This window comes from Alnus glutinosa, chromosome 2 (assembly GCF_958979055.1).
Source record: "Alnus glutinosa chromosome 2, dhAlnGlut1.1, whole genome shotgun sequence".
NCBI classification, from domain to species: Eukaryota; Viridiplantae; Streptophyta; class Magnoliopsida; order Fagales; family Betulaceae; genus Alnus; species Alnus glutinosa.
The window spans coordinates 29,346,704-29,369,568 of record NC_084887.1 but is presented as its reverse complement, the minus strand read 5'-3'; the positions used below and the strand labels follow the sequence as shown (position 1 = coordinate 29,369,568).

The 22,865-nt window shown below is 38.5% G+C and overlaps 1 protein-coding gene and 2 pseudogenes across 9 annotated transcripts; 2 read left to right on the top strand and 1 right to left on the bottom strand.

Annotated features, from left to right (window-relative positions):
• The first annotated feature begins 5,995 nt into the window (after positions 1-5,995).
• On the top strand, positions 5,996-7,961 carry LOC133859291 (vignain-like; annotated as a pseudogene).
• Positions 7,962-8,253: 292 nt separating this feature from the next.
• LOC133859288 (chloroplastic group IIA intron splicing facilitator CRS1, chloroplastic) lies at positions 8,254-20,870 on the bottom strand. Of its 9 annotated transcripts, none has more exons than XM_062294631.1 (11): positions 20,044-20,870; positions 18,696-19,185; positions 16,658-16,788; positions 15,734-16,084; positions 15,492-15,648; positions 14,026-14,318; positions 13,829-13,888; positions 13,380-13,560; positions 9,666-10,825; positions 9,354-9,474; positions 8,254-8,845 (listed from the first exon to the last, which is right to left on the bottom strand). In XM_062294631.1, exons 1-8 carry the CDS (start codon positions 20,782-20,784, stop codon positions 13,495-13,497), a joined length of 2,289 nt encoding a protein of 762 aa, XP_062150615.1. In that variant the 5' UTR covers positions 20,785-20,870; the 3' UTR covers positions 8,254-8,845; positions 9,354-9,474; positions 9,666-10,825; positions 13,380-13,494. The 9 variants fall into 9 exon arrangements, with proteins under 9 accessions (XP_062150615.1, XP_062150618.1, XP_062150616.1 ...); XM_062294634.1 differs by having other exon boundaries at positions 9,354-9,461; XM_062294632.1 differs by having other exon boundaries at positions 9,666-9,819.
• Positions 9,503-10,577, top strand: LOC133860468 (PR5-like receptor kinase; annotated as a pseudogene).
• Positions 20,871-22,865: the final 1,995 nt, after the last annotated feature.

Genomic DNA, 22,865 nt, shown 5'->3' with positions numbered 1-22,865 from the left:
GAACATAATTCGACTCTGCCTTGGAGAGGCATTTGAGCAGGGGTTCAGAATATCCTCTTTTGTATAGTATATCCCCGAGAAGGCAGAACCGTGCTGCTTGTATCTTCACCCTCCGAGCTGTAACCTTATCTTCGAGCAGCAACCCATGTCTGAGAAATTGGATAATGTCTCTTGCCCATTCTGGCTCCTCTGGTGCTGAATCTACTTCCATAACCTTGGTCCTCGGGGCTATCGAGGGCTCAGCTAGAACAATAACCTGCCTTCTCGACGCTTCAATCTCTTCCTCTGTTCCCGAGGCAATCTTTGAGAGCTCATCGGCTCGAATGTTCTCCTCCCGAGGTATTTTTGTGATGACGAACCTCTCGAAATAGGATTGGAATCGCCGCACCTCTTCCAAATACCTAGCCATTCTATCTTCTTGTGCTTCGAATTGCCCTTGGACTTGGCCTACGACCACCTGGGAGTCACTCCGGATTTCAACATTAGTTGCTCCCATTTCTCGGGATAATGCCAAACCTGCTATCACTGCTTCGTATTCAGCTTCATTGTTCGTCGTAATGAAGTCCAGTTTTACAGCAAAACCGAACTCTTGCCCTTCGGGATTCCTGAGGAGGACTCCTACTTCGCTTCTGTTCCGTGTAGAAGAGCCGTCTACAAACACCACCCAGGTTGACTCCTTAGGCAGCTCTTCTGCTTCAGGAATGTTGCAGAATTCTGCTAGGAAATCTGCTAGAACCTGCCCTTTGATAGCCGTCCGAGGGTGAAACTCAATGTCAAATTGTCCTAGTTCCACCACCCAGTTGACTAATCTTCCCGAGAGGTCAGGTTTTTGCAGCACCTTCTTCATTGGATACTCGGTTAAAACTCTGATAGCGTGAGCCTGAAAGTATGGCCTCAATCTTCTGGCTGAAATAATCAAAGCGAACGCCAACTTCTCGATCCGAGGATACCTTCCTTCTGCGCCATGCAGTGCTTTACTCGTAAAGTAAACCGATTTCTGAACTCCTGAATCTTCTCGGACTAGCACCGAGCTTACTGCTGAGGGAGAGACTGCCAGATAGAGATAAAGAATCTCCCCTTCAGTTGGGCTGCTCAACAGTGGTGGGTTGGCTAGATATTCCTTCAATTTCCTGAAAGCTTCCTCACACTCCTCACTCCATATAAATGCTTTTCGTAAAATTTTAAAGAAGGGTAAGCACTTATCTGTTGACCGTGATATGAAACGGTTCAGGGCCGCAATCCTTCCTGTCAGTTGTTGGAGTTGTTTTGTTGTTCTCGGGGCCTTTATCTCGAGGACAGCTCTGACCTTCTCTGGATTAGCTTCAATGCCCCTCTGTGACACCATAAACCCCAGAAACTTGCCTGAAGAAACTCCAAAGGCACACTTCGCAGGGTTGAGTTTCATGTTGTATTTTCTTAGAGTCCGAAAAGTTTCTCGGAGGTCTTCTATGTGTCTATTTGCCCGAACACTTTTAACCAGCAGGTCATCTACGTATACCTCCACGTTTCGACCAATTTGACTTTGAAACATCCGGTTCACAAGTCGTTGGTATGTGGCTCCAGCATTCTTCAGTCCGAAGGGCATCATCTTATAGCAGTAAAGTCCTCGGTCTGTGATGAAGGCAGTTTTCTCCTGGTCTGTTTCCTCCATGTAGATCTGATTGTACCCCGAGAAGGCATCCATGAAGCTTAAGAGCTCATGTCCGGATGTCGAATCCACTAATAAATCTATCCGAGGCAGGGGGAAGCTATCCTTCGGACACGCTTTGTTCAGGTCGGTGAAATCTACGCACATCCTCCACTTCCCGTTAGATTTCTTCACCAGCACTACATTGGCCAGCCACTCGGGATAATCCACCTCTCGGATGAATCCAGCTTTCAGCAACTTCTCTACTTCTTCGGCAACAGCCATGTTTCGTTCGGCAGCAAAAGTTCTTCTTCTCTGCTTCACTGGGCGATAATTTGGATCCACATTCAGCTTATGGACAATAACCGAGGGATCAATCCCTGGCATATCTTCATGGCTCCAGGCAAATACATCTTTGTTGCGCCTCAAGAATGCCACCAGATCTTCCTTCATGGATTGAGGGAGTTGTGAGCCTATATGAACTTTCTTTCCCGAATCGCCTATCTCGAACTCTTCCAAGGCTTCCACAGGCTCCCCCAACGGTGATTGCTATTTTCCATCTTCCTTTGTTTTCTCCCCCCGGCTGTGCTGCCCCGGGGTATCTTTCAAGGATAGATTGTAGCACCTTCTAGCTTCTCTCTGGTCTCCTTTTACCTCTCCAACTCCTTCCTCTGTTGGAAACTTCATGCTGAGATGTGATGTTGAAGTTACAGCTTTCAAGTCATTGAGAGCTGTTCGTCCTATGATGGCATTGTAAGCCGAGACCATATCAACTATCAGGAACTTTACCATAATGACTTTCTGCCTCGGATAAGTCCCGGCTGTCACAGGTAAATCGATAGAACCGAGAGGCAACACTCTCTCCCCAGCAAAACCCTGTAGCTGGCATGAGACTGGAATCAGCTTTTCTGACGGAACACCCATTTGATCGAAAGCTGATTTAAAAAGGATATCAGCCGAGCTTCCAGTGTCAATGAGGATCCGCCGAGTCTGATAATTTGCTATGGTCAAGGTGACCACTAGGGCGTCTGTATGCGGAAGCGAGACTCCAGCATAATCATCGTCAGAGAATCCTATAACCAGAGGGTTATATTTCCGAGACTTTGGGGGCCTCTGGACCGAGTAAACTTCGAAATCCTCTAGCTGTCTGGCATACGCCTTCCGAGCCGAGTTGGACTCACCTCCTCCTCCGAATCCCCCCGAGATGGTGTGAATGATAGGGATATTGCCTTGCTGCGCCCCCCAAGGCCTGCTTCTGCTTCTTTCCCTTCTTTCGTTCCTCTGAGGCCGAGGGGTTGGCTCTCGGCTTCTTCCTCTCCTCTCATTTTGTCTCGGTTGATAGTTTCTTCTATTATCCCGATCCTCTTCTCTCCCAGGCCTCGGATAATAGTCTCGCTCCTGTTGATTCCTTTCATTGACGAGGAATCGGACTAGCTTCCCATTCTCAATGAATTTCTCGATCAATTGCCTCAACGATACACACTGCTCGGTCAGATGACCGCGTGAATCATGAAAGGCGCAGTACTTGTGAGCCAAGTGCAGAGGGGGATTCCCTGGAATGGGTCTTGGTCTCTGATAATTCGGGTCTTTCTGGAGTTCCATGAGCACCTCGGTGACGGAGGTGTTCAATGGTGTCCACTTGTAATCCCCGAAATTCTTCTTCACCTTCTTATACTCTGAGGGGCCAACATCCTGTACGGGCTCAGGATTCTTCTTTTTCTTAGGTTTCTCGGTGGAGGGTTGTTGTTGTGGCTGGGAATTGTTGAGGAGGGCTCGGAGCGTTTCTTCTTGGTTGATGTACCTGTCCATCTTCACCATAAAGGCATGAAGATCTTTCGGCGGTTTCAATGCCAGCTCCGCCATCAGAGGTCCATCTTTTTTCAAGCCTTGAAAGATTGCACCGTAGATGAAATCGTCTGGTGCACTCTCTGCGTCCAGCTTCTCCTGGTTGAACCTCCACAAATAGTCCTTTAAAGACTCATTCGGTCCCTGCTGTACAGAGAGTAAGTATCCTCGGGGTTTTCTTCTAACTCTCCCGGATACGAACTGGGCTAGGAATTTCCTTCCAAGGGTATCAAAGCAATCGATCGACCCTGGTGTGAGACTTCTGAGCCAGTCTCGGGCCTTTCCTGACAAGGTGAGAGGAAAAGCTCGGCATGCCACAGCATCTGGTGTCTTGTGCAATGATACATGTGACTGGAAATTGTCCAAGTGTTCCATCGGATCTTCACTGCCTGAAAAAACAGGGATATCAGGCACCTTGAATCTTGCAGGCAGATCGAAGTTGGATACATCTTCGGTGAATATTGATTCCTTGTGTTGAAAGAGGTTGTCTACGAGAGACTCCTTCCCACCACGTTGCTAATCCATCGTCTTTGACAGTGCGTCATATTTTGTGCCCAGATCCTGGACCATCTTCTGCAACCTCCTTTCCGCTTCAGTGGGTGGAACCGGATTTATGGTCTTTCCATGATCCTCGGCTTTCTCTCCTGACCCTTCAGGGTTTCTCTCAGAGTTTGTCCCATCGGTTGCATCGTGATGGGACGGTTGTGTAGTTCGTGCGGCTAGGAGCACAGCATTTTGAGCTAGCAAATCCTCCACATTCTTTTGTGCCTGGGCCAACTGTTGACTCAGTTGGGTTACCCGGGCCTCTAGTCCGGCAGATTCTGCTTCTCCACGAGCATCGTCTCGGCTGGTAGACAGCGCTTCGTTTTGGACTGGCTTCGAACGTCTTGTAGTCACCATTGCGGATTTGTTTTTCGTAAGAACGATTGTAGTTCCCACAGACGGCGCCAAACTGTTGGTACAGTTTCCGATATGGTGACGTGTCGCCTGTTGATTCGCTCTATTAAGAAATAAGTCTTACTTTCCAAGACCTGTTAGAAATGAAAAAATTGAGAAGATAGGGGAGAAGATGACACAAAGATTTAAGTGGTTCCCTCAATCTGAGGTACATCCACTGTAGGAGACGTAGAGAAAATTTACTATTAAGTAGTTACAAGGGGGAAATTACTCGTAGCCCAAAGCCCCGATACACCCTGATTTCCCTTACTTATGTCTTGTTGTACGACAAATCAAGAAGAGAAAACCTCTCTTTCTTTGCCTCTGTACCATACACCAAGAAGGATAAACTCCTTTCTTTCTCTCTTTATCTCTCTCTTTGTGCCTCTGTATTTCTGTATCGTTCTTCGTATATTTTCGTCCCTCCTGTACCTGGTGTAATGATCTTTTTTATAGGCCAGGCCCCTGGCCTTACCATACTGCCCCTGGCCTTACCATACTTGCTGCCTTCTTCAATTTCTTCATGCCCCGTTTCCTCAGGAGTTTGATTCCTCACTTAGTTTAATCTGCTGGAACACCCATCTCTCCATGTCTGCCACCTTCTAGTTCTTTAACATTTGTTTTGGTTATGCCCTCGAGTGGAAGGAGGGACTGGAGATTATATAATGCTGAGTGGAGATGATGATGAGTGGGATTGTGTTGGTCGAAAAGTGCATGGTTTTTTGGAATGAGTGAATGGATGGTTATTTTATGATCGGGTGGGATTATTTTATTGAGTGCATATGCTGTCCAAGGAGCTTGGAGGAAGTGCTGCCAGGCGTGGAGGGAAGTGCTGCCCATGCTGTCTTGATGTTGCTGTCCAGCAGAGTTCTTCCACTAGCATTTGTTTAATGCTGAACCCCACCTCAATCGTTAAATAATTACCTTATCCCATCAATCATGGAATTTTATCCTTATTGTACTTCTGAGACATCCGCGGCAGACTTTCAATCAGACCCCGAGATGATGATGTCCGAGACGTAATAACTTCTCGGGATATCGTCGCACCATAACGGAGTTATAAAAGGCCGAGATGTTATTGTACCGACTTGATGTCACCTCCGAGGCGAGGTTACTCCGAGACTCAAATACCCGAGATATGCTCACTCCATTCAGATTAGGAGATCTCGGGATGTTCTTCATACCGTAACCTGGAGTGTTATGACCGAGACGTTGTTATGCCTCCGAGATGTATTTGCACCAAGACATCGTTATACTTCCGAGATGTATTTACACCTAGGCAGTCTTTTCTTTGTTGGCCGTAATAATTGTCCGAGACATAGCTCCGAGATGTTTCTGAATCCACATGTCTCTAGGGTTGATTTTATCCCTAACACTTAGGATCTATTATTATTTCATTTATATTATTTATTCTAGACTTATTTAATTTAAATAATACAAATATTACTTAAAATTTAATTATTAATCTCATCTATTTATAAACACCATTTATTAATTACTAAACTTTCTATTTATTTTCTTGATCCTTCCACTTGCACAGCTGCACATATACATTTTTTCTGTATTCCATTGCTTTTTTACTTTTACGTCTAATAATTCTATCGAATCCATTTTAAAGCAACTAAATTTCAATTAAAGATAAAGCAGTACTTATAAGAACTTCATTTCCCGGCCGCTTGACCCTGCTCTTCCTCTCTCTCTCTCTCTCTCACTGCACAAACACACATACGCACACCCCTTTAAGTTGTTAACTTGTTTGGCAAGTAAAACCATTCCCCAATTAAGCACACACAAGTTTTAATTTCCATGTAACCCCAAATTAACAGGAAACTTTTTTCTCGTCCTACTTGTCGTTGCACTTTGAAAGGCAATACGAATCACCCCACTTATTAAAAGACCTCTTGCTTTGTAAGTAAACCAAACCCACTCATCTTTCTTCTCCATAATTCTTATAACCCCTTTCTTTGTTGTTTTTCCTCCATTAATCAAGGAACTGTAACCTCTCCATTTATTAGACATTGTTTTGTTCCATTTCCCATATCGTGTTGAATTCTAGCAATTAAAAATGAAGTTCTTTTGGGTTGCTCTCTTACTGATCACTTTGGTTCTTGGGGTGACTGAGGCTTTGATTTTCATGAGAATGATTTGGGGTCCGAGGAAAGTTTATGGAATTTGTATGAGAGGTGGAGGAGCCACCACACGGTGATCTCCAAGAGCCTTGATGAGAAGCACAAGCGCTTCAATGTATTCAAGGAAAATGTTATGCATATTCATACTACCAACAGGATGGATAAGCCTTATAAGCTGAATCTGAACAAGTTTGCAGACATGACTAACCATGAGTTTAGGAGCACTTACGCAGGTGGGTCCAAGGTTAAGCACCGCAGGATGCTCCGAGGAACACCACGTGGAAGTGGGAGCTTCATGTACGAGAAGGTGGACAGAATTCCCCATTCTGTTGACTGGAGGAAGAAAGGCGCTGTGACCGGTGTTAAGAACCAAGGCCATTGTTGTAAGGAGAGTTTAATTTGTGTGTCCCCTTGTTATTATGACATAATACTTTATTGGATTGGTTGTAATTTGTTGTTTTTGTTAATGTTCCGCATGCAGGTAGTTGCTGGGCCTTTTCAGCCGTTGTAGCAGTAGAGGGTGTCAATCAAATCAAGACCAATAAGCTAGTTTCTTTGTCTGACCAAGAGTTGGTAGATTGTGACACAAAAAAATCGAGGCTGCAATGGATCAAGCGAAAGAGGGGCATAGCCACAGAAACTAATTACCCTTACGAAGCGGCAGATGGAACTTGCGATGCTTCCATAGTATATATTTTATGTTTCACTCACTCTTGAATTGATTAACTTTTAATACTTCCCTTAGATAATGATCAAGAACTTATGAATCATGACATGTAGTTGTGCAGGAAAATTCTACACTAGTGTCATGAATTGATGGGCATGAGCAAGTGCCTGCTAACGAAGAGAAGGCATTGCTTAAAGCAGCTGCAAATCAACCTGTATCCGTGTCCATAGATGCTGGGGGTTCAGATTTCCAGTTCTACTGGGAGGTAAACTAAAAGCAACATGATGCTAATTATTAGGAAATAACAGAGTTTGATGTCCTGATTGATTGGCTTACATGATCACGTTATTCACGTACAGGGGGTGTTCAGTGGAAAATGTGGCAGAGAGATGGATCATGCAGTTGCAGTTGTTGGCTATGGAAGAAGAACAAGTGATCGATGGAACAAAGTACTGGATGGTAAAGAACTCGTGGGGAGCAGAATGGGGAGAGAAGGGTTAATTACATAAGGATGCAGCGTGGCATATCTGATAAGGAGGGGCTGTGTGGTATTGCAATGGAGCCTTCATATCCCATAAAAGAAGAAGAGATGATTTATGCAATGGAACTAAAAATGAAGCCTGTACTTCTTAATTTGACAAACAGGGTGCAGCTTGTTGTATATATAATATACTGGCAATACTGCGGTAAATTATAGCCTATATATCTTTGTTCCAAAAAACACATTGAATTGATGTGATTCTAATCTATTTTGAATATTGACTATAATGGGAATCCATAGATTGGTTAGAAATGATATCTTAGATAAAGGAGTGTCTCAATGTAACAAAATTTAAAATCTTAGACGGAAGTTGGGTTTAGGGCCTATTTGTTATTTTTGCATATCACGTGCTAGCTCTCAAAACCTTTTTATAACACAGAATTTATTGCAAATCGCTGTAATCACAAAAACTAAATTGACGGTTTTTTTTTTTTTTTTTTTTCCTAAAATCACATCACAATGGTTAATTTGTAATTGATTCAAAAGAAAATAAAGGAAACAAACTTCCTTGACTCCAATTCCATGATTGCCATCAATTTTACAGATTCTTCAATTTCTTTAATTGTACAAATTAAAACTAAATACAAAGTTGACGTTTTTATGCGTTTTGAGTACACAAAAATGAGAACCCATTTGTCTTAGAAACCATTTTGTCACATAAAAATAAGAATCAAGGACCCACAATAGAATTGAACCCAAACAACAATGACAAATTTTATTTTTTTTTTAAAAAAAAAAAAAAAAAACACACACACACACACACACAATAATTAATTCCCAGCTCAAAAGGCAATAGTTTCTCTAGCAACAGGGTATACAGCTCATGCCAAGACCTTCCTGTTTTGAATGCTTTCCTTCTCTGGAGCTATGAGCAATCAACCAACAAAGTTGATATTGCGTATAGAACACGGGAACCTCAACTTCGAGATGGATTGCTTGGGCCATCAACCCTTAAGCGCAAGGAATGAGAGGAGCACAAGCCCTTGTGGCCTATCAAAACTCCAGCACAGTGATCATGCATGCACATACACATCCCCAGTGTCGGCATCTGGGAACAACGTTGGCAGAGGGTTCTTTGAGCTTTGGGGTTTCAAATCTCTCTGCATCATTTGAAATTAGCAATGAGATGACGATATTTGATACACTGACGCTTGGTAGCGGCATGAATCAATGGCTTATCATAGCAACTTATAACGATCATGAAAGAACAGGTCAATAAAGAAAAACAATAGATACATTACTCAAAAATCATTGTAGAACCTCCATCATATGGAGCTACAACCACATAAATTATAATAAAAATATTAAAGTGAGTTGAGAATTAGTTATCGACATAATCTAATTCCCTGCTTGATCTCATGCTTATGTTGCAGGATCCAAGTTGAATTTGAGGAAGAAAATTTTAGTAGGTAATATACTTCGATACTCCTCTACCTTCATTTGCATATTTCAAAAACAATAGATAAAAATTGACTGAAGCAAACTTTCTTTTTGTATTTTTCAAGTACTATCATAAAAACAATGTTCCAGTTCTCCAAATATAGTGTCATTTAAAAAACAAAATAAATCAAAAACAAATAACAGAGAAGAAGGAAAATACATATATACCTCCTAACTTGAAGGGATGTATGTCTCTGGTGTTTGCTGTCTTAAATGTATGCAGGATCAATGGTGGGAGTTTGCAGTATTACAGTGACACTAGTCATTCTTTGTTGCCTGAGAAAGAAGTCTGAATCATATGAATCAGTAGTCTTCTGGAATAAGAAAACAAAGAATGATGAAAATATAGAGGATTTTCGAAAGAAATGTGCATCCTTTGCTCCCAAACGATAAAAAATTTACAGACAAAGAAAATGACCAACTCCTTTAAAGACAAATTAGGTCAAGGAGGGTATGATGATGTATACAAAGGAAAGCTACCTGATGACTGTCTGGTGGCAGTGAACGTTTTGTGCAAGTCCGAATGTAATGGAGAAGAATTTCTTAAAAAGGTTGCCAGCATCAGTAGAACTGCCCATGTAAACATTGTCACCCTTCTGGGTTTCTGTTTTGAAGGATCTAAAGGAGCTCTTATCTACGAATTCATGCCAAATGGATCTCTTGAAAAATACATATATGATGAGAACCAATTAAACAGAAGTCCCCATTTAGGATGGGAAAAAAATTACTACATTGCAATTGGCATTGCACATGGCCTAGAGTACTTGCACCGGGGCTGTAATACACAAATCCTCCATCTTGATATAAAACCACAAAATATCCTATTGGACCAAGATTTCCGTCCAAAGATCTCAGATTTTGGTCTTGCTAAGTTATGCAACAGAAAAGAGAGTACTATGTCACTGTTGGGTGCAAGAGGAACAGTTGGATGCATTGCACCAGAAGTATTTTCAAGAAACTTCGGAATAGTTTCACACAAATCTGATGTTTATAGGCTTATAGCTATGGAATGATGATTCTAGAAATGGTTGCAGGAAGAAAGAACATTGATGCAGGATTCAAACATAGCAGTAAAATATATTTTCCACACTGGATCCACAAGCATATAGAATTAGAAGGGGATCTAAAACTGCTCTTGAACATGGACAAAGCCGGGAAAGAGCTTGCAAGAAAGATGATTCTAGTGGGTTTGTGGTGCATACAATCTAATCCAGCTAACCGGCCTTCCATGGATAAGGTAGTTGATATGTTAGAAGGAAGTCATGAAGTTATATTCAAGTACCACCCAAGCCTTTTCCTTCTTCCCCTTGGGGAAGTCCAGCAGGAGGTCCACAACATCCTCTCCAAATCCTTTCAAATTCAGTTTCGAGGCTCTACGCTGAAATTTATTAGAAATTTTGTATGTGGAATGTAATCCTTGACTAGGCATTGAATGAACACGATAGCCGGAGAACTTTGAATGACTTATTTGATTGTCTGATCTAAACCCAAACGTTTCTTTTCTGGTCTCCTTCACACCAGCGCAGACTACTCTGATGGTTTACCCCTGTAAGTGATTGCTACACTTCCTCCGGCATTATTAACTGTAGCTCCACACTCTAACGTTTTAAGCCAGTACTTTCTACCCCAGCCTAACAATCCTACAGTTCAGCAGGCTAAATTTATAAAAAATATATATATATATATATAAAGTTTTGCATCATGCTTTAAATTGCACCTCACATCTTGATGCACATTTAATGTATCTATGTTGATCTCAGGTCACCAGGATACATTTTAAACAAATGAAATCTAATTAGTAGTGGATAATACTATTGAACATTTCCAAGGACCCGCAGCACATAAATGTGGAAAGCAACATAAAATATTTAGTCCATGGTTTCTTCTGGTGCCAAATAAATTTGCCAAATCTTTTAAAGTTCATGACAATCAACTGCAGAACCCCTTTCAATCAGGAAAGCTTTCTACTTGAGTATACACTAATGAGTAGCTTTGCAAAATGAGAAACATTGACCGAATCTTACTGCTACAAATATCATAAAACACTTCGACATTCATGCAGTAGATTTTGATCTTTTTATAAAAATAAAAAATAAAATAAAAAATTGAGGGAGCACCCCTCTGCGCTTTTCTAATGAGATTAAATTACTAATCAAAAAAAAATTTGAGGGATGCCTTAATTGCAATGGAATAAGGTTGTCAAAGTACCTATCTGATTTATTTAGACTTTTGGCAATCCTCTGCAACCAAAGTGGCAAGATACTGATATTATGGGTCCAAAACATTTCAGAAAAGAGACACAAAACCAATATTTCAAAAGTGAAAGAATCAAATGATATTGTTTAGAATGTTTTGTTTTTTTTTAGAAGTATAATAGAATGAAGAGTTTCAGAATTATTATTCCCACATCAAGTTTTAGTCATAGTTTGACATTCTATGTCATCATGAATCAGTAGCTTTTCAAAATTGTTTGATGAAAGTAATTCATGATGGCTATTGGCTGCTGGAAAATTCATTTCAATCTCTGGAAATATTGAGACAGATGTGAATTTTTACATTGGAAATGGATAAGGTATGAAATGAGGGCCCAGGGAGAGAAATTAGAATTAGCACTATTTGGGTCTAGCTAGAGAACTTGGATAAAAAGCTTTGGTCATGTGTAGCAACAGCTAATGATTGCACCAATAAAGAGCTATACAGCTCACATGGATTGTGGTACTGAGAATTTTCCCCCAGAAAAATAAAATAAATAATAATAATAATAATAATAATAATAATAATAATAATAATAATAATAAATGAAACAAAAATAAAATATAAAATTATTAGTGAAGATTATCCGAAAGAGAGTCCCCCATAAGAGATAAATAAACCTCAAAGAAACAAAATAAAATGCCCTAGACAGTGGATTGGCGAAAGCAGACATGGATAACAAATCTTTGTTGAAGTGGGGGTAGTCACACCCAACTATACTGATCCAATTTCTGATCAGAAATTTGACCACCATGACTATGCACAAGTTTTTGTTCATCAAAAACATACTGCACTCAAATTGCACAAAATAGCACTTTAATCTCCTTCAGTTTTAAGCAATGACGCAATTATAAAAGCAACTGACTGAGCACTTTGTTTGAACGAATATGATGTAGTGCTTGACCAGAGGGAAACTTGCCTATAACTGACGCCCTTGAGGGACTGTGGGGATCACCTTCTGAACAGTTTTGCTTACACCTTGAGAGTACTTCTGATAGAAACCAGTCACTTAAAGTTAATTAGGAGAAACAAGAAAGCTTAGATTTATGAACTTCCTGCTTTAATTTGATGGTATGATTGTGATGTGGGTCCTAGGCGGGAATAAAATTGAAGTTTGCTTGCTGAAACTTACTATTCCTGGCATGGTAGCAACATTGTTCACAGCAGTGCTGAAATCTAAATTTTGAATTATTTATTGGTCCAATTAGTAAAGGTTTTGGGGTCTTGTATTTATATTTTATATGGAGTCTCTTATTTGTACTTTATATAGTAATAATACGTGCCCCATATTAGCTTGTCTTGAGCATCAAAACTGGAGTTCTATTAGGTTATTTGAGAGGCTAATCTAAGCTTTATAATGACTTATTATTATTAACCTACAATCAGAATACTTATAAGTTTTTCTAAAGAGAACTGCTAAATATTACACCCTCGTCCCACCCCTATCCCACTCGGCTTACGTGGCAGTGCTGATCAGCCTTTGGATTTAATATTTTTTTCAAAAAAAAAAAAAAAAGGAACTGACCAAAAAGCTAATAAACATTGTCACATCAGCATGATTCCTAGGAACCTAATATGGGACAATAGTAGTTATTTTATGCTTTTTGGTTTCCAAAGTGCAACCAAATCTCCCGTCCTTAATTCCTAAACCAATTTCACCAATTCCCAAATCTTTTAAAAGCTCAAACCCTAATTTCCTAAACCCTAGAGCATCCTGGAGGTTCTATATCACCCACATATCGATCCGCAGAAACATCCTTTCACTAATCCAGGCCAACCACCCAGTGCCTCCCGGAGAGGAGGGGGGGGGGTAATGCGGAACTAAAACTCCAGAATTTACATGTTAGGTAAGAATTAACTGATTTTTATTGCATAGGGCCATCAAGTAACAGGCTAAGAAATGTCTACAAAGAAATAATTGAGTTCAAGCTAAAGTCTTACTTGTAAAGTAATTTGGTGGCAAGCAGATGGAGAATTCCCATCCCATGGCAAATCCACATCCTTCCTCCCTCAAATAAGCTGAACATGTAATGGGAATCACGGCATGCTAAATCTATCACCTAATGGTTTGTGAAACTTCACATTCTCTTTGATCAGTAGACCTGCTCTCCGGCAGATCTGCCTGCAAAATAATTAGCTAAAATGAAGCCAAAATTCTAGTTGTGGTGTTCACCAATTAGGCAATTAGACAGTCAATGAAACAAATGTGGCATGTTGGAGTAAATAGAAAATGTGTATATCAGTTACTTATCAAAAAAAGGGAAAATGTGTATATCAGTTCAAAATGATCCATGAGAAAACACAGAAAGCTTGCTTCATTTTGGATTTTGCCAAGCTCAATATATACTACTGTAAAAGGATGCAAGTATAAGCTTAACTATCAAGATTACCAATTTCCGTTTCAAATCTGTGATTGTCTGCTGTCTCTGATAAGCAAAAAACTTCAGCGACTGAGACAGAAAAAAAAAAAAAAGGGGGGGTTGTTCAAATCAAAGTCACTAACCACATGATGACACAAAGGGATTGACATAAATACTCAGAGAACCAGGAGATGGTGAAATGGTGACAATGCAAGAACTTCACTTACTCCAATTCTCTGCATCTCAAGGGATCTATGTAATGCTTCTCTCTTAGTTAGAAGATTCTCAGGCACCGGTTTCAGAGGCCGTCTGTAGTTCTTCCCACGGTAAATAATTATAGCATGACCGTCTTTTAGCTTGTTCACTGAAACCAGAATTCCACCACTTTCTGCTTCAAGCAATGTAGCAGTATAAATGACCTGTCGAAACAATCTCTGCATTGTGACCACCTTGGCTACTTCTCTGTACTTCCAGTGTTGATGCAAGCCTTCTATTACACCATCGAAGATGCCACGCCTGCCTGAAACCAACATTAAAACAAATATGTGTGAGCAGAGAAAGTAACTTATACAACTGGGCAGCAACTAAAACTGCTTGTTCTTAATACAACTTCCACACGGAATTCTTATGTCTCTTCATTACTTTCTTTAAGAAAAAATATGGCCCAAAGCTACTTGATGGCAACTAAGTAGGACATTTCATCTCAATTTTCATTTTTAGAAAACCAGAGAGAGATACTGTTAACAAAGAATAGCATATGCCAGAGTGGGCAAAATCCCACAAGATATGCAAGCAAACATTTAATACGACAAAGATCCTCAGACTGGCTTTACAATCTCTAGTTTTTTACAAGCTGATTACCGTAATATCTGATATTCAAGTAATGATGTTACAATATACAGATCAACTCAGAACAGCATTATTGAGATAGTTGACGCTATCTACTTTCAAATTACAGCACCAGAAACTAACTTTACTACTAACCCAGAAAATGATCACTCTAAAACAAGAGGCTGTTCCACATATTCAATAAGAGAGAATTAAAAAGCAAAGGAACTTGACATAGAAATTGGTGGAAGAATTAAAGGATTTTGTCATGAGTGCTGCACTGCCCCAACTTTCTCTAACAATCATCTGCAAATTGTTAAAACATCTCTTCCGGAGCAGAAAGGTCCATGGAAAAGAGCAAAGGTCCACGTGCTCAGCAGTAGACCATCTATAGGCTATAGCAGTGATTACTGAGCTCGGGATGTTGATTTCAGATCTTAACAGGTGAGTATTTTAACGCAAAAGTAACAACATGCGAGAAGAGCTCACAGGGTTACTCATCAATATAAAACCACATATAACAAATGTAACATTTTTCTGCTATGAAACAGAGCATACAAACGAAAAAAGAAATAACTGGGATGCAGCATGCTTAGGCAGAAACAAAAGAAAACTTGGACTGTGAGAACACATTTTTTAGGCAACTCATTATTAAGTACATCATGCCAAAAATAAATTCCTACACAAATTATTATCACCCAATAAGCAACTCTAATACCAAGAAGAAAACTTACTTCCAGTCTTGGTATTGGACCAATCAATAGTTTAAAACTTAAAACACCTAAACAAGAATACTAACTACCATAGAGAACAAAGAATACAGGATAGAGCTATTATGCATCTAGACAAGTAAGTCTTTCATTACCAAGCACTAAACAACTATCCATCTTCAGTCCCATTTTCTGGAAACATTTTCTCTCCTCTTCTGTTATCATTTCCTGGTCTGCATCCTGTTCAGCAGGTGCCCATGCACCATTCAACTTTGATAACTCCTTCATCGACTTCTCTATCTTTACATTAAGCTGCCAAATCCACAATGGATCTTTCACAAAAAGCAGTGTAGTGAAATAAGATAACGGGAAAATCAAACCTATAATTGACCCTTACAATGAAAAGCTTGCGCTCTTGCTCTTTTAGTTCCCTCTCTAATCTTTGCTTTTCGGCTTCCAATTTGATTTCTCCCTCTGTATTTCTGTTTTTCAGGTCCCTGAACTCTGTTTGGATATACTGGGATTCTGATAAAGTTCCAGATGTGCTAGTGTTTTCCATTGATCCATTATCCACACAAATGGCTTCAATTGCTTTCAGCCGTGCACCTTCTTCATAAAGTTGGCATCTTTTGAGCTCGGTTTCTCTCTCCACTATTAAATTTTCAACTCTGCCAGGAAGATAGTCCTTGCCTCTATAAAGTATCATCAAAAACTTATTACGCAGCAAAAGAACTCCTCCTGTAAGATGCTGCAATAGTATTCAATGGTCAAATACTTGTATATCCATGGACATAATGCATAGGCAAGTATAGATAATCAGCATCACAGACATAGCTTATGGATCTAGGTGCATAGGTGAGCATGGCTTCAACTTCAAGTCATTAACAGCCTACCCCATGATCCTTCCAGAAGCCAATCTTCTAAATTCAAGTCTAACAGCCTATCAATAGAGGTGTTCTTGTTTTACTAATAAAAATAAAATCAATAGAGGTTTTCTTGTGCTCAGATCATTGTCGAATTATTCTAGCAGCTACCATATGCTGCGCTGCAATGCTGTGGTAATTCAAGCACCACAAACATGAATCAGCAGCGATGGTGGTTGGACAGGGATGGTATTCATGTGACGGAGATCAAGAGGTAGAGCCACCTTGCCCCAAAAGGTGGCCATTAATATGCACCTACTGTCACCTGAAGATGACATGCCTGTTAAAGCCTGCCAATGATTAAGACAGGCAGACTTTTCCCTTTTATATAAGAAACAGAACAAATACATAGACCTGACCTATCTACAGCCCAAAAGTCTATGTTACATCCAACTTGCCTTGAGTTCATATGCCATTTGCTCATTGTTTGTATTTGGGATTCCCCACTTCAGAGCAATCTTCACAATAAGACTTTTCTCCCAAAGTTTTAAGATGGCTGCAGCTAAGCCTTGAAGTTTTCTGTTTTTCCCTTTAACAATCAAAGGAAAACTGGAATTAAAGTCTTGATTGCACAGATAAGTGCATGCACGCCACTAGCATGACCCAGAATATGTAGTATGATGGAAAGATTCAAATTTAATAATAAAAGTATAAATTATGTGCCTGAAATAGACCCGTCATGATCATTCTCCGTCTTTTTCAAAATGTTGATACGTTTTTATTATTTATGAAGACAAATTTTCTCGTGATCGATTATATTATATTTATTGCAATTTACATTATTATAGTATAATTACAAAAGAGTAAAGTTTGTTTATGATATAGACAGGTAAAACCAAGTACTCAGGTCCGTAAGTGTCACATTGATATTCAGGAGTATATTTCTGGAATGTCACCAACAAAGTCCACAAGGTATATTCAGAGGTAAGGACGAATCGAAGTAATTCATTTAAATGGCAGTGGCATGTAGATTGGCTATTGTACATATATTTTATTCTTAGTCCCTGAGTCTGGACTCTGCAATAGTACTAGGTTTAAGGATGAACACATTGAATAGGATAGACCCTATGCCACACTTGCTCAAAATTTAACCTTACGCCAGTTAAGATGTTTTCATGTCTAATGCACAAATGAGATTACTAAACTCATTTGTTACATCATATACTAAATAAGGCAATGGGTATGCTCGAAAAGTTGTTGATGGTACATGAGAATCCACTACTCTGCTACATCCGAAATATTCAGAAGATGTCTAAACTTGATAAAACAATTTATTAGGATTTCCAAAATCCAGTTTTTTGTTTTATGTTCCTCAGTCACGCTCTTGGTCTTGGAGGAAGTTATTGAAGTTATGAGTGGAAGCAAAAAAAAAAAATGCAATTTGATGTAGGCAATGGTAGGAAGATCCATCTCTGGACTGATTGGTGGCATCCAAGTGGTGTTTTGCTTGATGAGTCTGGTTACCAAGTAATCTCTTATGCTCATAGTCGTCTTGATGCTAGACTGTCTACGGTTATAACGGATGGTGAGTGGTTTTGGGGGCCGGCAAGGTCTGATTCTCTTGTGGAAATTCAAAGCAAGCTGTCCATGTTGACTTTAGGTGGTAATGATATTCCGAAATGGATGGTTTATAAGTCTGGGAATTATTGTAGTGCTGATACTTGGGAAGCTCTTAGAGATAGACATCCGGATATGGAGTGGTGGTATGGTTTCCTTTAACAATTCCAAAGCATGCATTCATTTCATGGTTGGCTATGCATAATGCATTGTTGACTGGTGATAAAATGCTTAGTTGGGATTATTAGGGGGAGACAAAATGTATGTTCTGTAGGTCTGGAGTAGAAGATAGAGACCATCTTTTCTTCTTTCGTAGCTACAGTAGAAGAACATGGAGGTCAATTATGCAGCTTTGTGGTATGGCTAGTCCTCCTATTTGTTGGGATGATGCGATTCTTGAAGGGCTGCAGAACTGGAGAAGGAAAGTTTTTAAAGCTCATGTATGTAGGCTAGCATTTGGAGCTAGTGTCTATCATATTTGGCATAATAGAAACGCTCTTAGATATAGTAATAATCCTTTGTCCGGAGAACAGCTGCTGCAGAAAATAAAATGAGATGTAAGATGTCGTGTGATGGGGAAAGGAAAACTCGAAAGGACTAAGGGAAATGAGAGTATCTGCTGGAATTGGGGTATTGATGTTCAGATTTTTGTTTTGTTTTGTTTCATTGTTGTAAGTTGAGAGTTGTTTTAGTTTCCAAGACTTCGAAGTTTGTTTCTTAGTCTGTTTTCTGCTGGTTCTGCAGAAATGTACAGATTTTTTTTTTTTTTTTTTTTTGTGGTTATAAAATTGGCTTATTCATCCAAAAAAAAATGATATGTTTCCTGAAAATCATATTTTCTGCAGAAAAACTGACATATGACAGTAGGCAAGGTAATACCAAGGACAAAATGAGTAGGTAAAGGGTGAGCAAGCTTCCTCAAGTATGTCAATTCATCATTTGCCAGCTTTGCTCTAGCATGCGGCGGACAAAGCCTAAAAGGAGGCCTGAATCCAGGAACCACTTCAGGAAGTAAGTCCGCATCTACGGGCAAAGGCTTGCGCATCCACCAGTCAATGAAGCGGGGTCCCAAGCCATCCAACAATCTATCTGTTTCCCTCTCATAAAGAGATCCACTAATTGGTTGGCTATTCAAATCCTCTTTTAAAAAGACAGCACTTGGTAAAGTCTTCCCCTCACTTTCCTTTCTGCACATCTTTTCATCTAAACCACTTTCGATGGAGTTAATTTCGTAATAAGGCACCACTCGACTGCCAGCAACCCCTGCATGCGTCTTTACAAAGCTATTCAAAGATGACTGATACCCGCATCCTCGATAGACAACGAGAGTATTTTTCTTACTCCAAACAACCAGGCCTCCCGTCTTGATCTGTTTTTACAAAAATAATTACAAAAGCAACCATCAGAAACAGTAAAACAGATATATATATATATATATATATATATATATATATATATATATATATATATATATATAATAAAAAATGATGACATCTAAAATGAGGTAGCAGCATGACAAGGAATTAGGAATTTCAACCTACCAAGCTACCACGAATTATAAAAAGCAGTATCTAATTATATGAAATAAAAAATTTCGCCATAAAATTAGACATCTTAACGCAGACAAATAGAAAAATATCACAATCTCAGTAGCCAAAACCTCCAATAAGAATAAGTAGCTGCAATCCAATTGAATCTTAATATTTGCCTGTTCGTAAAGAGCACATCCATCAATCTACTGATCATAAGCCTCTGTTTTAACAAAAGAGACAAGATGAAGTATAGTAAAAAAGAGTAATATATATACAAAGCACATGTTCGTGTGGCAGAACAACCAGAGGGTAAGTTGCTAAGCCCGGAGAATTTTCTGTAACGTTAGGCGGTTCAACTCCAGCTTATGTACCTAGCACCCAAGTCACTTCGAAATCACTACAAATTTTTGTCTTTTTCTATTCCTCTGAGAGAGTAGTCAATGTACACAAATAAGTAGTAATCTTCCTTCTATCAGAAATTTCAAATACCCGATTCTGTACCAACTATATAAAGCCATTTCAATTAGTCCTCTAAAAAGATTTCTCCCTTGTTTTTTATTTTTTTTTCATAGAATGAGAGTTTCAAAATGAACCCAGCACATCATAATCTTTCAATTTAAGAAAAGGAAAAACAATTTACCATAATAGTTTTCCTTCATGAAAAAACAAAAGCAAAACGAATAAAACAAACAAACCTCGACGATTTCTCGTGCTCTATCCATATTCCGGCACAAAGGGACATCAAATTTTAACATAGCAAGCTCATTCCTCCTCCAAACCATTCTAATCTCATCAACTACACCTTGAGTCACCCCAGCTTTATTAACCTTCACCCACTGCCTCATCCTTGCAGCCTCACCTCTCAACCTCGCAAGCAACGCCTGGTCAAGCCTCAACTCTGCCTCAGTCTCCGCCTTTTCCTTCTTCGTCCTCCTAAAAATGAACCCCTCGTCCCTTTCCCACGGCATTTTCCGGACATTTCTCGAACCCTTATCTTCCCCAAGCTGTTCCAAGCAATCCCCAAATCCAAATTCCCCAGAATCCTTCTGGGCTTCATCTGAACTCTCACTCTTTCGGAGCTTTTCGATGCTTCTGGCGATCTTGTTCACTGCTCTCGTCCCTCTCACGCCTACTTTCTCAGTCAGCGCCTTATCGGCCTTCTCGACCTTGGCATTGTTTAAGCTCTTGTTGTTGTTGTTGGGTTTAGAGAAGTCAATAACTTCGTGGGGTTGGAGAAGAAGGGGACCCTGCATCCATGGAGCTGCGGGCATCTTAATGGCGGCATCGGATTGCGAAAGGGGTTGCTTTACGGAGACTGAGAACTCTGGGTTTGTGGGGGTTGGGGTGAGTTTGGGGGTTCTGGGAGGTTTTGAGTTCAAGGAAGATGAGATGATGAGGTATGAGGGTGATCGAGAGAGAAAGAGAGTTACAGACATTGATGGGGCGAGATTGGTGGTGGGAGGATATGCAGAGCTGAGACTGTGAGATTGATTTTGGTGTCACTTTCTTCATTCTCATACTATCATCACTAGCATATAACCCGCGCGATGCGCGGTAATGTTTTTTTTATTGTAATTTACATGAAAGGTTCTTAAAGAGATTATAAGGTCTTAACTAATTGGCTAATAAAATCTAAATAAAAATTATAATCTATTTAAAAAACTTTTTAAAAAAAAATGTTGTCCATCAATTATGTAACAAATAATGATACAAAAGAAAAATAAAAAGAAAAAGAAAAGAAACAAAAGCTACTTAATAAATAACTGCGTAGACTAAAAAATTGTCATGCCTGGTATCAAAAATAATGATAAGAAACTCTCCTATCTCACCATCGTTTTCACGAATTGAGTGAAAAATTTTCAATAGAAAAAACAATCAATTTGAATACAAAATAATATTTAAGTTAGAATAGAAAATAAAAATAAAAAACAAAAATTGTATATAAATGCTTAACGTACATGTCCCTATATTTTTACTCGACAGCATAGACAAAACCCAACCAACAAAACAATTCATCATAAACCATATATAATACCACTTCTTCTCCACTACAAAATACTTTGTTCTATCAAAAATTAATAATAATATTAATATGGTTAATACTCTGTACCAAAAACAATGTAGCTCTCTCGCTCACCATTATTTCTTTGAATTTATTGTCAAATTTACAAAAGAACAGAACCACAAACAATAAAAAGCTAAAAAAAAATGAAAAATACTAACATATATTGAAAAGAAGTTCATTTTTTGTATACTTTTCCCGGTTCTAATAAAATTCATAAGTACAGGATAAAGTCCTATTAAATAGAGATTTTTTTTGACGTAAAATAAACTACTTTTAGAACAGAAGTTAAAAATAATTTAAAAATTAGAAGAAAAAGGCAAAAAAAAAAAAAAAAAAAAAAAAAAAAAAGGAATTTGAATAACATAACCACATAAAATAAAGACAAACAAATGAATTATTTACCATTCTCTTGGAACACGACCCTGCAAACATATTTTTCAAAACCCAATCAAAATTAATATTAATCTAACAAAAAATTAACTGTCTTTTCCATACACTTTTTTTTTCCCCAATGAAATTCATAGGTATAAAAAGAATTCCTGTTAAATAGATATTTTTTCTTTCTATTGTCATTCCCATATATAACATAAGAAAAAATACTTATAGTACAGAAGTAATAATTAATATAAAAATAAGGACAGAAAATCTGAAAACACAATCACAAAAAATAAATACAAACAAATGGATTATTTACCATTCTCTTTTACGTTCCAATGAAATTTATAGGTATAAAAATAAGTTTTGTCACATAGATATGTTTTCTTTCGACCATATTTATTTCGGTGTAAAATTTACCAAGAAAATAATATATAAATTATAACAAAAAAGGACACTAACAAAAAACAGAAGAACATCACCCGTAAAATAAAAACAAAAAAGGAAAAGATGAAAAATAGTAATATGATATAAAATAAATGAATTTTCTGTGATATTTTCTAAGTTTCAATGAAAAGAACACGACAAAAATTGAGAAGTAGTGGATAAGAAGAAATAAATAAACAGGCTGTGAATATTGAACAAATGGTAAAAATCTGTAATAGTGTTTTTTTATGTATGCAAATGTTTACATTTAAGTGTTTACAAATGGCAGTTATGATACAGTTATTTTTTATGAGGAAAAAAAAAATTGCTTTTACACAAAAATAGGATATAGTTATTTTCTAGGAAAAGGAAATTGCTTTTACACAAAAATATAACACTTAGCTGCATTTTAATACGCCACTTGTCACAAGATTACACAATATTATGAGTGATTCCTCTATTATATATAATAAATATATATGAAACACTACGTTTTAGTTTTAGTTAGTTTGTAGGAAAAAATAACTAATGTATAAATGAGTTGGTTACCCATGTTTAACACAAAAATAGGGTTTAATTTTTTATTTTTTATTTTTTTGAGAGAAAAAATATGGATTTAGTTTTTATTTAACATGCAAATAGTGATCGAGT

Coding starts and splice junctions, on each gene's coding strand:
- LOC133859288 (XM_062294631.1), bottom strand. CDS start 20,784: ATGTCTGTAACTCTCTTTCTCTCTCGATCACCCTCATACCTCATCATC. Junction 19,186..20,043: donor GAGCACGAGAAATCGTCGAG/GTTTGTTTGTTT, acceptor TTGTAAAAACAG/ATCAAGACGGGAGGCCTGGT. Junction 13,889..14,025: donor TTGAGATGCAGAGAATTGGA/GTAAGTGAAGTT, acceptor TTTCTGTCTCAG/TCGCTGAAGTTTTTTGCTTA.